Raw genomic sequence first — 12,686 nt, 5'->3', positions numbered from 1 at the left:
CTACAATAAGAAATTAAGAGTGGTCCATTCATGAAGCTATAGAAATATTTTCTGTGATTACCAAATATTCTGTACCAGAGATACATTCTGAACTTTATATTACTCCTAAAGGTTTTATTAGAAATAATACTTAAGTATTATGATTAAATAGTTTATTGACTACTCTTTATATCTATATGGACACAAATGTACACACATATACACAAACATAGATGAATGCATACACGTATTTATTAGACTAAGGAGGGCTTTAAAATAAGCACTAAAGAATATGTAATTAGGTCTGTAATCCCAGCAACTTGGGAGGCTGAGACAGGAAGATTGAGAGTTCAAAGCCAGCTTCAGTAAATTAGCAAGGAACTTAGTAACTCAGTGAGACCCATCTCTAAATAAAATATTTAAAAAGCTTGGGGATGTGGCTCAGTTTTCAGCCCCCTGGATTCAATAATCCCCAGTACACCCCAACCAAAAAAAAATTAATTGTAGAATTAGAAAATGAGTTGTGAACTTAAGTTATTAAATCACATAAGCTATTGAGCTTCATATTTGATATTGAACTTCATAAGTGTTGTGTTAGAAAATAAAGCAAATAAGGCAAAAATTTTATTGAACTTAACCATACAATAGAAAAACTAGTAAATATACATCACATACAAATCTATACCATATAACAGATACAAAATTCACTTATATGTAATAAATATTCATATTTCAATAAAAAATTTAAATAAGTTAATATTATCAGAATTGTGAGACAGTAGGCTATCACAAAAAGTTATAGGAAATGGCAATAATCTGCAAATAACAGGATTATTTCTATTATATTCTAAATGCAAGTTTTATCTCTACTTATATAGATTTTATAACAGAACATTAAAAATTAAATTTCAGAGTAAATTCCTAGTCCAACTCTTAAACTGTGATAAGATATACCCATTTCAAAGAAATTACTGTTTCCCAGAAGAATTATTTTCAATACTGGTAGTCCTCCTGTTCACAAAATATAAACCTTTTCTTCTGTCAGAAAGCTCAAAATGTAAAACTTTACATCAGGCTCTTCATTCAGTGTTTTCTTTTCCTCTTGGGTACAGTGAACTCTAAAGACATAAAGTTAAGAAGTTAATCAGTTCTAAAGAAAAAAACTGACACTTAAATGATAGTAATAAATAATATACACTTAAACTATATGGCCATTTAACTGGTAGAATGCAAGAATGCTCTCACAGCAAAGACGCAAAAATCTGAAGTCTGACATGCACATGAATTTTCTTCTTCAAAGTAATACTGCAGTTTAAAACTCACTGACTCCATTGAGACAGTAATATCTCAATCTCATTGAGATGCCAATCTATTGAGATAATGGATCTTAGTCATCCTAAATGCTACTTAATATTTAGTAAGTTACTTTGAAGATGTTTCATAGAGGTCTGCCCTCCCTATAATTTGCGTAGACCTAGGGTGCCATATTTGAAACATGTCTAGGCCAATGCTATGAGGAATTAAATGTCTAAGGCTTAAATTTCATTTCAATTACACCTGAAAATATAACCCAAAACACTAGCATCATACGTCTTTTTGGCTACTATAGCAGATGTTATAATCAATAGCTTTAAAGTATCACCCATCTTTAATAGAAGACACAAAAACATGAAAATTAGGAAAGACTGTGTATTCCACCAAGGAAAAACACAAAAGGAATGGCAGGGAAAGAAAAAAAAAATAGGACAAAAAAGAAACAGTTTCCTAGAAGAGAGTGGAACAAGGATGAAAAGTACAACAAGCCAAGAAAACTCTGTCCAGATGACAGAGCAGAGGTCTGGCACAGTTTTCTCTAACAAGATGAAACTGATGGATCCTAACAGATATCTGTATTCATTCATTTATTGTATTTCAAAGTGTCATATTAATGGTATGATTAATACTGAAATTCCTCAAGAGCCAAGACAGAAGGATCACAAGAACACACAGCCAACTGTCATGTTTTCCAAGAATTCTAAACCTTGATGATCTGTGAGCATATTTCCTTCATTAGTTTGACAAAATTTCATCTGTACCTGTTTCACTAAAATCTTCTGTCTCCTCTTCCTCTTCTGTAATTACAGGCATACTCAGACTTAAAGACTTTTCTTCCTTATGTACATTCTTCACATTACCTGTAAACATTTAGAAATATTTGGAAAAATGATTTTATATGAAAACAAAGAATATTAATCTGTAAGAAAATTGTACACAAATAATGTTATTCCAGGAACATAAATACTAGAATGGTTTCAGTTTTGGTCTGAACCCAAAACTGAAATTATAATGGTAAACAGAAATATGCATTCTAGAATACATATTTTTTTAAAGAATGACCATATCCATATCTATGCTTTAAAAATAGTCTATAATTCTTCCACTAAAGAGAACAGAGAAAAAGAAGAAACAAAATTAGCCAAAAACAGATGCCTCATTTGATCTTTATCACAAACAAATATCTTCCCACATCAAAGAATTACCACATGGGTCACATCAATTTTATTTAATTTGTTAATCACAAATTAATGTTAAAGTTGAACAGCCTTCTGTTTTTAGTTTTGTAGGTTGTGTGTGTGTGTGTTCAAGACTGAACCCAAGGCCTTGTGCACAATGAGCATGCATTCTACCACTGAGCTACATCCCCAGCTAGCCTTATTTATTTATTTTTGGTGGTGCTGGGGACTGAACCCAGGGCCTTGTGCATGCAAGACCAGCACTCTACCAACTGAGCTATAATATCCTCAGCCCCAGCCTTATTTTTGAAGGCACATTTTCTTCTTCCAATACATATGTTCTACAAGATATATTTCTCCAGTCATAATTTACCATTGACTTTCCATTTTTTTAAAAAAACTAAATATTTTCTACATAAACTTTTGTGCTTGAAGAAATAGCCTAATTAATCAAATACCACTGTCATATCAGATGCCATTTAACACCCAATTTTCATGTCCCCAAAGCAACCCCCAAACACATTTTTGCCAGTTGTTTTCCACAAAACCTGGACCACTTCATACATTATTTATTAATCCATTTCTTCACAGTCTGCATCGTCCCACTAGAATGTAAGTACCACATTCTAAGTACCACTGTTTTGCTTACATGATGTATTATTGATGTTTGCCCAATATCACGGCATATGGAAGTACCTGGCATAATAGGGCCTCAATAAACATTTACTGAATGAGTAAATAAGCATTCAATATGATATTTCATACTACAGATATGTTAATATCTATTAATCCAGGAGGCAAGAAATTTAAAAACATGAGTTTAAGCTTTCCACTCTGATGCATATAAAAAGGGCTGGGTTTTAGGTTTTTTTCCAAAATTTTTTTTTTTAGTTGTAGATAAACACAAAGTATCTTTATTTATTTTTATGTGGTGCTGAGGATTAAACCCAGGACCTCACACATGTGAGGCAGGCGCTTTACCACTGAGCTACAGCCCCAGCCCAGGGCTGGGATTTTAATGGGGTATAGATTTTGTGGAATGGAGACTGCTCCAAGGTAAAGTTGAGTAACCTAAAGTAATATGCTTCCATTTTGGTTTTGTTTTTGTTTTGTACTGGGGATGAAATCCAGGGACTCTCTATCATTGAGCTAAATCCCTAGCCCTTTTGTTTTTTATTTTGAGACAAGGTCACACTTATGACTCCACTTAAGACCTTAGGTTGCTTAAACTGCTGAGGCTGGCCTTGAACTTTCAATCCTCCTGCCTCAGCCACCTAAATTGCTGGGATTACAGTTATGCACCAACACACAGAGCTAATATGCTTCCATTTTAAAACATGATTCAAACTTAATGAAATCTCAATTTATCACTAAGTCATTAAAATAGGATTTACCCTTTATTTGCAAGTACTAAGTATTTGGGTTTTTTTGTTTTTCGTTTGTTTTGTGGTGCTAGGGATTGAAACCAAGGCCTTGTGCATATGAGTCAAGCACTCTACTACCTGAGCTATAATTTCAGCCCTGCAAGTACTAAGTATTATATAAAATGACTTTTTATTTGATCGTTAAGCTGACAGATAAATTTCTAGGAAACCTCTTTCCATAGCTTATATCTTTTTTCTAAGAATTTGAACCCATAAATTTTTTCAGTTGTTCACAAAACAATAATTAGTACTACCTGCCCAAAATTACTAATATTGTTCTTCACAATCTTTTAGCCATCTTCATTTATATTGTCAGTGTTTTTAAAAATCCATATTTACCTAAAAGAATCTATCCAACAATGTCAAGGGAAGGATTTCAAGTTAAAAATGACAGCTGAGAAACAAAGCGTCACCTTGTCAGTGGAGGATTAATAAGGTTTTAGAGATCTATCTCTGTTAAATCAATCAGTGTTCTCTAAAAAATTCATAACAAATACAGTGTTTTACCTACCTAGAGGGCAGCCAGAAACCAAGAATCACACAAAACTTCAGGATGTTTACCTTAAGGTCCACCTACTCACAAGTGTGTTCCTCAGACCTTTGCTTAGACTCATTACATTTATTGGATATAAAACTGAAATGAATGGTTAACCAGTTTCCTAGGCCATTAAAAGTATAGAGGCAGCAAAAAAATTGCTTTATGGCTGCACACTGAGAATAGAAAGAGACCCAGTTATAGTATAGGTCACAGAAAACCATTTAAAAAAAATAAGGCCTAAGTATGAAGTACTGCAGCATTAAGCCATTTAGTATAAAATAAATTGCCCCACATAGTTAAAATACTTCTTGATAAGATTACTGTATTAAAAAACTCAGAAAAATAATATGTTCATGATAATAACCACAAACCATCAGGAGAAATTAAATTATGTTCAGGACATAGTGACCTAGAAATGAGAGCATAAAATACATTTTTTATTATTTTCCTACATATGAAAATGATAAATTAACCCTAGGAAACAAGAAATATCAAAAGAAAACAATATATTTTACAAAGGTATCAAAAATAATTTTTAAAGTAATTAAAATTTTTTAGAATATTTTTTAAGTTGTAGATGGACACAATATCTTTATTTTTGTTTGTTTATTTTTATGTGGTGCGAGGGACCGAACCCAGGGCCTCATACATGCGGGGCAAGCGCTCTACCTCTGAGCTACAACCCTAGCTCTTAAAATTTTTAAAGTAACTTTTGATATTTAAATTATTAACCTCCAGTATCCACAAAACTAATTCCCCAGAAAGTGTCAGATAGATAGTTTTATACCATGATCAAAGCTACTCTCTGTGGAATGCAACCATCAGTTATAGATCAAATGGCTACTGGACATGCAGCTAGAATACAACTAAGAATGAACTTAATTTAAGTGCATGTCTAATTTGAGTTGCAGATCCACATATTCAATTACCTGAGAGGTAGCACAATTAACAACTCAGGTCTGGATTCAGGTAGACTCATAAAAGTCTCGGTTTTGTTATTTATTAGCCGCGTGACCCTGAACCTGTGAGAAAAGGGGGCAAGTGTTATATACTCATGGTTATCATCATGTTTACCATCCTATCATTACTATTACTGATGTCCTTCAGACAACATGCATGTTACATTCTAGGAATGATGAACAAGTACAATTGAAACTGATGTAATAAAAATAAATTCAATCAATATACTAGGCACCTATTTATGTGCCAGACAGCTATTACAGGAACCGAATCTGGCAAGACAGCCTGAGGCAAATTCTCCTCAAAATGAAATGCTTATCATACTATCCATGTTTCTCCAACTTTCTCCCAACTGCTTAGGCATGCAGCATTCTTGTCTCATCCCTTTCCTTCAGCCCTTATGTTTGCTCTCACAGCTATTAGCCTCTCTGCAAATTCCTACAACCACCTGGTTAGATAGTCATTATTCCCAAACCTGAACTATTATGTCAGCCTTCTACCTGTTATCTCCTACCTACCATACTACTCCCAGATTGATCTTTTTTAAGGAAAACCCCTTCTGGCTCCACTTTCTTTCAAAAGTTTTAGAAGACCTTTCAGCTACCAAATTAATTTTAAACTTCTTCACTGCACACTTAAGGCCAAGTCACAATACAATCCAACACATTTTTCCAGCATTATTAATAGTGAAAACATCTTTTTTACTCCAACCAAAATGAAACCCTCACTCTATGTCCCAGGAGCTTTGTCTTTTTTTTCAGGCTGATCCCTCTGCTTGTCTTAATCTATGTGCTTTCTCTACCTTTTTAATAACTGTGAAGTACTCCTATATAGGATTGACAATAATTTTATCTACCCAAATTTTTAAATATTATACATTTGAGTTGTTTATAGTCTTTGACATTTCAAATAATCCTACAATGAATGTCTTTATGCATTTGTCATTTGAACAGAATGAATTCCTAGAAATTGAATTTCTTAGTTAAATGGCATGCGCAATGACAGATGATTTCAAATTGCTGTCTTAAAAGGATGTGCCAATTTACTCTCCCACTTAAATTCAGTAATTTTTATGTCCTCACACCTTCATTATCATGGGTATTCAGTTATCTTAAATCTTTGCTGACCTATCAAATAATATCAAAATCATGTTTTAATTTATACTTCTTTAATGAGTAACAAAATTAAATATCTGTGTTAGTCAGCTTTGTGTCATTATGACTAAAATACCTGACAAGAATAACTTAGAGGAGGGAAAGTTTATTTTAGCTCACAGTTCCAGAGGTTTAGTTTATGGTCAGCCTAGTCCAGCTCTAGGCCCAATGTGAAACAGAACATCAAGGGAGAAGTGGGTGTGGTAGAGGAGCACTGCTCCATTCATGGCAGCAAGGAAGCAGAAAAAGGAGAGGTAGGAAGGAGCTGCGGGGAGGATGAACTCTTCCAGGGCAAATCCCCACTGACCTACCTCCTCTAGCCATGCCCCACCTACCTACAGTTATCACCCACTAGTCCATCCAAACTAGGATGGACTGACTATATCACAGTTCTCACAATCTAATTATTTTACCTCTGAATATTCCTGTATTAACACAGGAGCTTTTTGGAGGACATGTCATATGCAAACAATAACACTCTTCATGTATACAATTACATTTCATTTTGTTTGTGAATTGCCTATTCATGTCCTAAGCCCATTTTTCTACCGGGTCTTATTCTTATCAATTTCTAAGAGCTCTTCTAAAATTAGAAATTTTATTTATTTTTTAAAATATATTTTTAGTTGTAGATAAACACAATATATTTATTTATTTATTATTTTTATGTGGTGCTGAGGATCGAACCCAGTGCCTCACACATGTGAGGTAAGCACTCAACCACTGAGCTACACCCCAGCCCCTAAAATTAGAAAATTAAAATTATCAAACATGCTGCAAGTAGTTTTATAATATCTTTTGCTTTTTATGGAATATAAAGCTCTTCTTTTTGAAATAACTCTGAAATCAAAAACAGATTTTCCACTGGGTATGATAATGCATATCTATAATCTCTGATGTTCTGTTTCACATTGGGCCTAGAGCTGGACTAGGCTGACCATAAACTAATGCATATCTATAATCTCAGCTACTTGGGAGGCTGAAGCAAGAGGGTCACAAGCTCAAGGCCAGGCTGAGCAACTTAGCCAGACCTACTTAAAAATAAATTAAAAAGAGTGAGAGGTAGCTCAATGGTAGAGTACTTGCCCAGCACGAGCAAGGTCGGGGTTTAAAAAAAATTTTTTTTTTCTACTTTAAAGAGAAACTTTGACACATTTAGATCTTTATCCAGGTATTTACCTTTTCTTTTCTTCATTTTTACAAGAGCTACAAAGCATATTAGCTGTAATACTTAAGCTACGATCAAACATCTGAATTCAGGTCACATTTAATTATACTTTCATTCTTTCTCATGGGTTAAATTCTTGCTGACACCCTAAATAAATTCAATTAAAAATTTTCAGATGTGTTACAGAGTCTATATGTATGCTAATTTCAGAGTTTATAAAACCATGTTTTCAGTAACTACATTAAGCAATAAAATATGGTTGGCTGGTAAAGTAAGTGATATTTCATAGATTATACCTGTCAAAGGAACTTTCATTTAAATTTCTTTCCCATCTTGCACTTGTTCCTCAGCAACAGGAAAAAAAAATGTTTTTCAGGTGTTTAAGAAGCAATTTGATAAGCAGCTCACATCCCTGCTGTGCTTGTACTAAGGTTCACTGCTAGTAAAAAGTGCTTATGCAGGTTTTTAAATCTAAGTATCTTTGATTTTAGGAAAAAAAAATGTTAATATACAAGAAATTCATTTTTCAAAATATAATAAAAAAAATATTTTCCTTGCCTCTGGGTTTGTTTTGTTTGTTGGTCCAGGTTTATTAAAGTATCAATGTACAATATATTTCATGATTTTAACATATAGATGTAGGAGTTTAGATAACTGTAATTGTGCAATCACTACACCAATCAAAATACAGAACACTTCCATCATCCCAACAAATTCCCTTGTGACCTATTTCCCTAGTCCCTGGAAACCACTGACCTATTTTCTGTCTTTATAGATTTACCTTTTCCAGACTGTCATACAAATAGAATTATAGAATATGTACTCTTTTGACTGGCTTCTTTCACTTAACAAATGCATACAACACTCATCCATATTGTTAAAAACAACAGTAGTCCTTGTGCTGCTGAGTAGTATTTCATTGTATAGATGGACATACCACAGTTTATTCAACTCCTAGCGGAAGGGTATTTAACCTACTTGCGGTTTTTGCCATTATGAATAAAGCCAAAGTAAACTTTTGTGAACACATTTTTGTGCAAACATAAACGTTCATTTCAACTGGGTAAATACTAAGGGATGGGTAAATATGTTTAACTTTATTAAAAATTGGCAGTTTTCTAAAGCAACTATACCATTCTCACAAGAAATGTATGAAGATTCCACTTGTTTGGAACCCTCCCCAGCTATTATGATTGCTTTATGTTTTGTTTTGTAGGAATGTCATTGTGGTTTTAGTTTACATTTCCCTATTAACTAAAGATGTGGAGCATCTTTTCATGTGCTTATATGCCATACACATAAATTTTCTTTAATGAAATATTTTACAAATTTAAGTGGATAGTTATTTATTATTGAGTTTTGAGAGTTCTTTATGTATTCTGGATGTAAGACTTAGGGCTGTATTTTGCAAATATCTTCTTCCAGTGACTTGCCTCTTCATTTTCTTAATGACTTATAAAGACAAAAATTTTAATTTTGAGGAAGTTCAATTTAACAATTTTTTCTTTTATGCCTTGTGGGTTTGTTGAGTATGTGTTACTGGGGAGTTAAACCCAGGGCCTCACATATGCTAGGCAAGTGCTCTGAGCTACATCCCCAAACCTTTTGAGACAGGATCTGGCTAAGTTGTCCAGGCGGGCCTCAAACTTACAATCCTTCTGCCTCAGTCTCCCAGTAGCTGGGATTACAAGAATGCAACCCCATGCCCAGCTATGCCTTGTTTTTCATGTCAAATATAAAAAAAAAAAAACTCTTTGTCTAATCTGAGAACACAAACCTTTTTTCTCCTATATTTTCTTCCACAAGTTATGTAATTTTGAGTTTTACATTTAGGTCTATGATCCATTTTGAATTATTTTTTATATATGAGACACGAGTCAAGGACTTTTTTTGGAAATGGGTAAAAACTATTCTACACCTCTGTTCCACTGACCTATGTGCATATATTTGTCTCAGAGGTAGAATACTATCTTACTTTCCAAAGACTTACAGTTATTTTTCAAACTATTTTGACTGCTCTAATTCCTCTTCATTATAATATATAATTAAAAATCAGCTTGTTAATTTATACAAAATAACTGTTGAAATTTTTCATAGGGATTTCATTGACTGTACAGAAAAACTGGGGATTAGCTGACATCCTAATATTGTGCTGCAATTCATAAAGACCACACATGTCTCCATTCAATTTAGGTCTTCTTTAATTTCATTCATCAATAATTTTGTAGTTTTCAGCATACATATTCTACACATATTTTATCACCTATATACCAAAGTAATTTGTATTTCAGATGCTATTACACTTTTTTCAAAAAATTTCAATTTTTAATGATACATTTGTTATCACAGAGAAATATTAACATGGTTACCTTATAACCTTGCTAAATTCAATTATTCAGGGTTAGGGGTATAGCTTAGTGTTAGAACCCTTGTTTCACATGCACAAGGCCCTAGGTTCAGGCCCTAGGTTCAAGCCCCAGCACTGAAAAAATAATTAATTCACTGATTATTAGTTCTTATAGCTATTTTATAGATTTTGGGTTTTCTATGGAAAAGTTAATTTTATTTGAAAACAAGCATAGTATTTCTTCCTTTCCAATCTGAATGGCCATTAATTTTTTGTTTCTTACCTTATTACACTGGTTAGGACTTCCATCATAATGTTTAATAGGAATACTAAAAGCAGGCATCCTTGCTTATTCTTAGTTTTGGGGAAAACCATTGTTTTACCAATAAGTATGATGTTATTAGCCAGAGGTTTTCAAAGAAGTCCTTAATCAGACCAAGTAAGTGTTCTTCTAGTTCTAATTCGCTCAGGGTTATCTTGTGTACGTGCTGGATTTTATCAAATATTTTGTCTACATCTCTTGAGAGGATTATACTATCGTATTTTATTTGGCTAGTGATGAATTACATTTGTTTGTATCAAACCAACCTTATATTCCTGGGATAAATGTTAGTTGCTCATAATATCATTGACCTTTTAATATATTATTGGATTCAACTTGCTAATATTTTTTCAGGACTTTTTTTTTTTACAGGTATGCTCATGAAGGATATTGTCTCTAGTTTTCTTGTAATGTTATTAAGCTGGAAAGTATTCCTGCTTCTATTTTCTAAAAGGACTGATATTTTTCTTTCTTAAATACTTGCTAAAATGCCCAGTACAGCCATCTAGGAGTTTAATTTCTTTAGTAGACATAGGACTATTCAGATTTTCTGTTTCTTCTTATGTTAATTTTGGAAACAATTTTTCCATTTTATTTAGCTATCTAACTTACTGGAATAAAATTCAAAATTTTTTCTTATTAACCTTTTCATCTCTCTAACGTTTGCAGTAGTATCCCAAAATATTTTTTGTTCCTTTTTTTACCCCCAGCAAATTCTCTTTGCAAATTTTTTAGACATAAAATCATTCATTTGCAAATCATGGAAAATTTGTAGCTTCTTTGATTCCATATTTGTTAAGGTTTGGATGTGAGGTGTCTCCCAAAAGCTCATGTGTAGATAATGCAAGAAGGTTCAGAGGAGAAATGACTGGGTTGTGAGAGTCTTAACCCAATCAGTGAATTAATCCCCTGACAGAATTTAACCAGGTGGTAACTGGAGTGGTAGGGTGTGGCTGGAGGAGGTGGGAATTAGGGCATGGCTTTGGGGTATATATTTGTATCTGACAAGTGGAGTCTCTACTTTCTGATGGTCATGTAAGCTGCTTCCCTCCACCACACTCTTCTACCACAATGCCCTGCCTCACCCTGAGCCCTGAGGAATGGAGCTGGCTATCTATGGACTGAGACCCTTGAAACCACGAGCCCCCAAATAAACCTTTCCTCATCTCCAGTTGTTCTGGTCAGATCTTTTAGTCACAGCAGTGAAACAGCTGACGGAAAAAATACCTTATTTCACTCTCCTGTCTAATTACATTGACTAGCTCTTTAAAAGCAATTGCAGATAAAACTAATACATGTTTACTAGTAAACATGAAGTGGCTTATAGTTTATCACACAAACACAAGTGTGCATATGCATGCGCACACAAACACACACTTCAAAAATTAAAAAAGTGGGGCTGGGGTTATAGCTCAGTGGTAGAGTGCTTGCCTAGCATGTGTGAGGCACTGAGGTACTGGGTTCGAGCCTCAGGACCACATGAAAATAAATAAGATACTGTGTCCATCTACAATTTAAAATATTAAAATAAATAAATAACTTTCTAGTTCTTTTATCTAGAATAAGAGTTGATGTGCTATGATCCCCAAACCAAATCCAGCCCATCACCTCCTATGTAAATACAGTTTTATTGGAACATGGACATATTCATTTGTTTTTGAATTGTCTGTAGCTATTTTCACATTATAATGGCAGTTGAGCAGTAGTGACAGAGACTATATGATTTGTTACCAGGCTATAGAAACAGTTTGCTGACCTGCTGATCTAGAGATTTTTTTGTTTTGTTTTGTTTTAAATCAAAAGTGGATGCTGGACATTATCAATTGTCCTCTGTGATAACTACTAAAATTAATCCACATTTTCCCCTTTAAAATATTTATACAATAAATTATATTAACAGATTCTAATCAATTGCAAGATGTTTGAAATATCATGGGGAAAGTACACTACAGTAAGTTTTTTGTATCTAAGATCCTTTTCTTTTTTGAGTACTAAGGATTGAACTTAGGGGCACTTGACCACTGAGGCATAGCACCAGCCCTGTTTTGTATTTTATTTGGAGACAGGGTCTTACTGAGTTGCTTAGCGTATCACTATTGTTGAGGCTGGCTTTGAACTCACAATCCTCCTGCCTCAGCCTCCCGAGCAGCTGGGATTACAGGCCTGTGCCACCGTGCCCAGCTCAGATCCTTTTTGATATGTGTAACTCAATAAATGAATTTGCTCTACATATTCTCCTATGTATTTGCTAGCTTTGTGAAAAATAAAAAATTTTCTTTAGGAATATTTTAATCACTCTAAA

At 33.7% G+C, this 12,686-nt stretch overlaps 1 protein-coding gene across 2 annotated transcripts in view; it reads right to left on the bottom strand.

The window, feature by feature from the left end:
- Nucleotides 1–225: 225 nt before the first annotated feature.
- Nucleotides 226–12,686, bottom strand: part of SNAPC1 (small nuclear RNA activating complex polypeptide 1) — a 29,134-nt gene continuing 16,673 nt past the window's right edge. For both annotated transcript variants that reach the window (XM_081291808.1, XM_081291809.1), the window contains 2 exons: nucleotides 2,055–2,153; nucleotides 226–1,097 (listed from right to left, as the gene is read on the bottom strand). In XM_081291808.1, the coding sequence (XP_081147934.1) occupies nucleotides 1,063–1,097; nucleotides 2,055–2,153 (134 nt within the window). In that variant the 3' untranslated portion in view covers nucleotides 226–1,062. The remainder of the gene's footprint in view (nucleotides 1,098–2,054; nucleotides 2,154–12,686) is intronic.

This window comes from Spermophilus citellus (genome assembly GCF_964194105.1).
Source record: "Spermophilus citellus genome assembly, chromosome: 4".
NCBI classification, from domain to species: Eukaryota; Metazoa; Chordata; class Mammalia; order Rodentia; family Sciuridae; genus Spermophilus; species Spermophilus citellus.
Note: the sequence above shows the minus strand (reverse complement) of the source record. Positions and strands in the feature narration are given on the sequence as shown.